Below are 2,295 nucleotides of genomic sequence, written 5' to 3'. Positions count from 1 at the left end.
AGCTGTGATGCCACGGCACTCTACCCAGGGGGACAGCTTGAGGCTCTGTCTCAAAAAAAAGAAAATGTGCTATATAACTCATTGCTGAATATCACTACGGTCACCTTTGTGTTACTCCTCTTGGGAAGCTATGCACCAATGCCAGTGTTTAGTCCACCTTTCAAAGCAATTGTGGAACTCTTTTCCTGGGATGGCCATCAGAGCTGTCATCATAGGCGGTCTGACAATTAAGTTCACTAACTTGCCACAGTGTGCTGACATCAGCAGCAATGTACAAATGACTCGGTATGGTTTTGTAACCTTGGTATATTAGTGTCCTACAGCTGTGTTCGAGTCAATGTGTAGTGGTATCTTGCTGAGGGTGTTCATTATTGCTGTTGTATATCTGTGCTATATAATGACTCCAGAAAACGAGTTATAGAATTGCTTTGAAAGGTGGACTAGGTGCTGGCATGGGTGCATAGCTTCCCAAGGGGTGACCTTCAAAGGTAACTGTAATGGTATTCAGCAATGAGGTATGCAGCACTTTTTCTAGGATGAGTTCATGAACTTAATTATCCGAACTTGTACAGATATAGTGAAATACAAGCTATAGAGTACATATGTGTAGACAAATTCCTGTACTCATGGACTTTTTATGAGACTATGACTTTGTTTCTTCTTTCCTAAACTGACAACTCTATGAGGGCCGAGATAACTTGTCTGTTTTGCTCCTAGCTCTATCTCCAAACCTGAAAAAGTGCCTTGCTGTTGTATATGTGTTGTAATCCAAAGGCAAACTTACCTTAAGGGATTAAGGTGAACAATTCATTTCATCGTCTTCCATCTACCCAAGGGGGGAAAAAAAAGGACTCAGTTTTTTTTTTTTTTTTTTTGAGACAGTCTTACTATGTCGCCCTCAGTAGAGTGCCATGGTATCACAGCTCACAGCAACCTCAAACTTGGGCTTAAGCGATTCTCTTGCCTTAGCCTCCCAAGTAGTTGGGGCTACAGGTGCCTGCCACAATGCCAGGCTATTTTTGTTGTTGTCATTGTTGTGTTAGCAAGCCCAGGACAGGTTCGAACCTGCCAGCCCTGGTGTATGTGGCCAGTACCCTAATCACTCAGCTATGGGTACCAAGCCAGGACTCAGATGTTTTGCTGAACTTTTCCATTACCCACTGATTTCTTTTTTTTTTTACTGAGACAGAGTCTCTCTATGTCACCCTCCATAGAGTGCTGTAAAGTCATAGCTCACAGCAACCTCAAACTCTTGGGCTTAAGTGATTCTCTTGCCTCAGCCTCCCAAGTAGCTGGGACTATAGGCACCTGCCACAATGCTGGGCTATTTTTTGTTGCAGTTATCATTGTTGTTTAGCTGGCCTGGGCTGGTTTTGAACCCGCCACCCTCAGTGTATCTGGCTGGTGCCATAACTACTGTGCTACCGGCGCCAAGCCTACCCACTGATTTTTACAGCTATTAGGAGGCAGGGAAAAGAATTTTAGCCTCAGAAACCATGTGATTTGGGGCAGAAAGAGGCAAACTGTGAAGGGGTCAATGTGAGCTCAGAACCATGTTTCCAGACCTCAGGGGCCAGCAGGGTGTGAGACTCAGGGGCGGCCAGGGGTTGGGGCAATGTGTCCACTCTGCTGATGGGGTGGTCCTGGGGGCGGATCTCCTTGGCCAGCCATCCCTTCTTCTTCAACCTGCAAGCTTCCTGGTACGGTGGCGAGATGGGCGGCTGTGTGGGTGGAGTATACTTGTACTCTGAGCCATCCTCTAGCTGCAGGGACACAAGAGGTGAGAGGTGGGGAGATGATGAGCACCTGGCAACAAAGGACAGCCTCCCCTTCCCCTACCTAATGGTCAGTTGGGCACTCACATCCAGTGGGTAGCTGCGATCCGAATCATAGGAGCTCAGGTCCCCACAGGTCACAAAAGGCACAATGATGCGGCTGGGACCATCCAGTTGGTTGAAATCTGGGTCTTAGGAATAGGGAGAGGTAAGACTGAAGACAAGGCTAGTATACTTGGTGCCAGTCACAATGCAGGATGCAGCATGGGGGCCCAGTTCTCCCCACAGATCCTCAGCTCCCTGCTCTGATATTCTATCCTATGTCACCTCATTTTCAAAATGTGATCTCAGGTTATGTGCAATAGCTCATGCCTGCAATCCTAGCATTCTGGGTTGCTTGAACTCAGGAATTCAAGATTAGCCTGAGCAAGATCGAGACCCCATCTTTACTAAAAATAGAAAAACTAGCTGGGCATTGTGGCAGGAACCTGTGATCCCAGCTACTTGGGAGGCTGAGGCA

The 2,295-nt window shown here is 47.1% G+C and overlaps 1 protein-coding gene across 2 annotated transcripts in view; it reads right to left on the bottom strand.

Annotated features, from left to right (window-relative positions):
- FTSJ1 (FtsJ RNA methyltransferase homolog 1) overlaps positions 1–2,295 on the bottom strand; it is a 6,591-nt gene that overhangs the window by 2,924 nt on the left and 1,372 nt on the right. The window contains exons 5-7 of one of the 2 annotated variants that reach the window (XM_023519043.1): positions 1,863–1,966; positions 1,566–1,763; positions 785–826 (exon numbers count right to left, since the gene is read on the bottom strand). In XM_023519043.1, the coding sequence (XP_023374811.1) occupies positions 794–826; positions 1,566–1,763; positions 1,863–1,966 (335 nt within the window). In that variant the 3' untranslated portion in view covers positions 785–793. The remainder of the gene's footprint in view (positions 1–784; positions 827–1,565; positions 1,764–1,862; positions 1,967–2,295) is intronic. The other variant, XM_023519044.1, reaches the window with a different exon arrangement.

This window comes from Otolemur garnettii, unplaced genomic scaffold (assembly GCF_000181295.1).
Source record: "Otolemur garnettii isolate 467f Iridium unplaced genomic scaffold, OtoGar3 scaffold00153, whole genome shotgun sequence".
Classification (NCBI taxonomy): Eukaryota; Metazoa; Chordata; class Mammalia; order Primates; family Galagidae; genus Otolemur; species Otolemur garnettii.
Note: the sequence above shows the minus strand (reverse complement) of the source record. Positions and strands in the feature narration are given on the sequence as shown.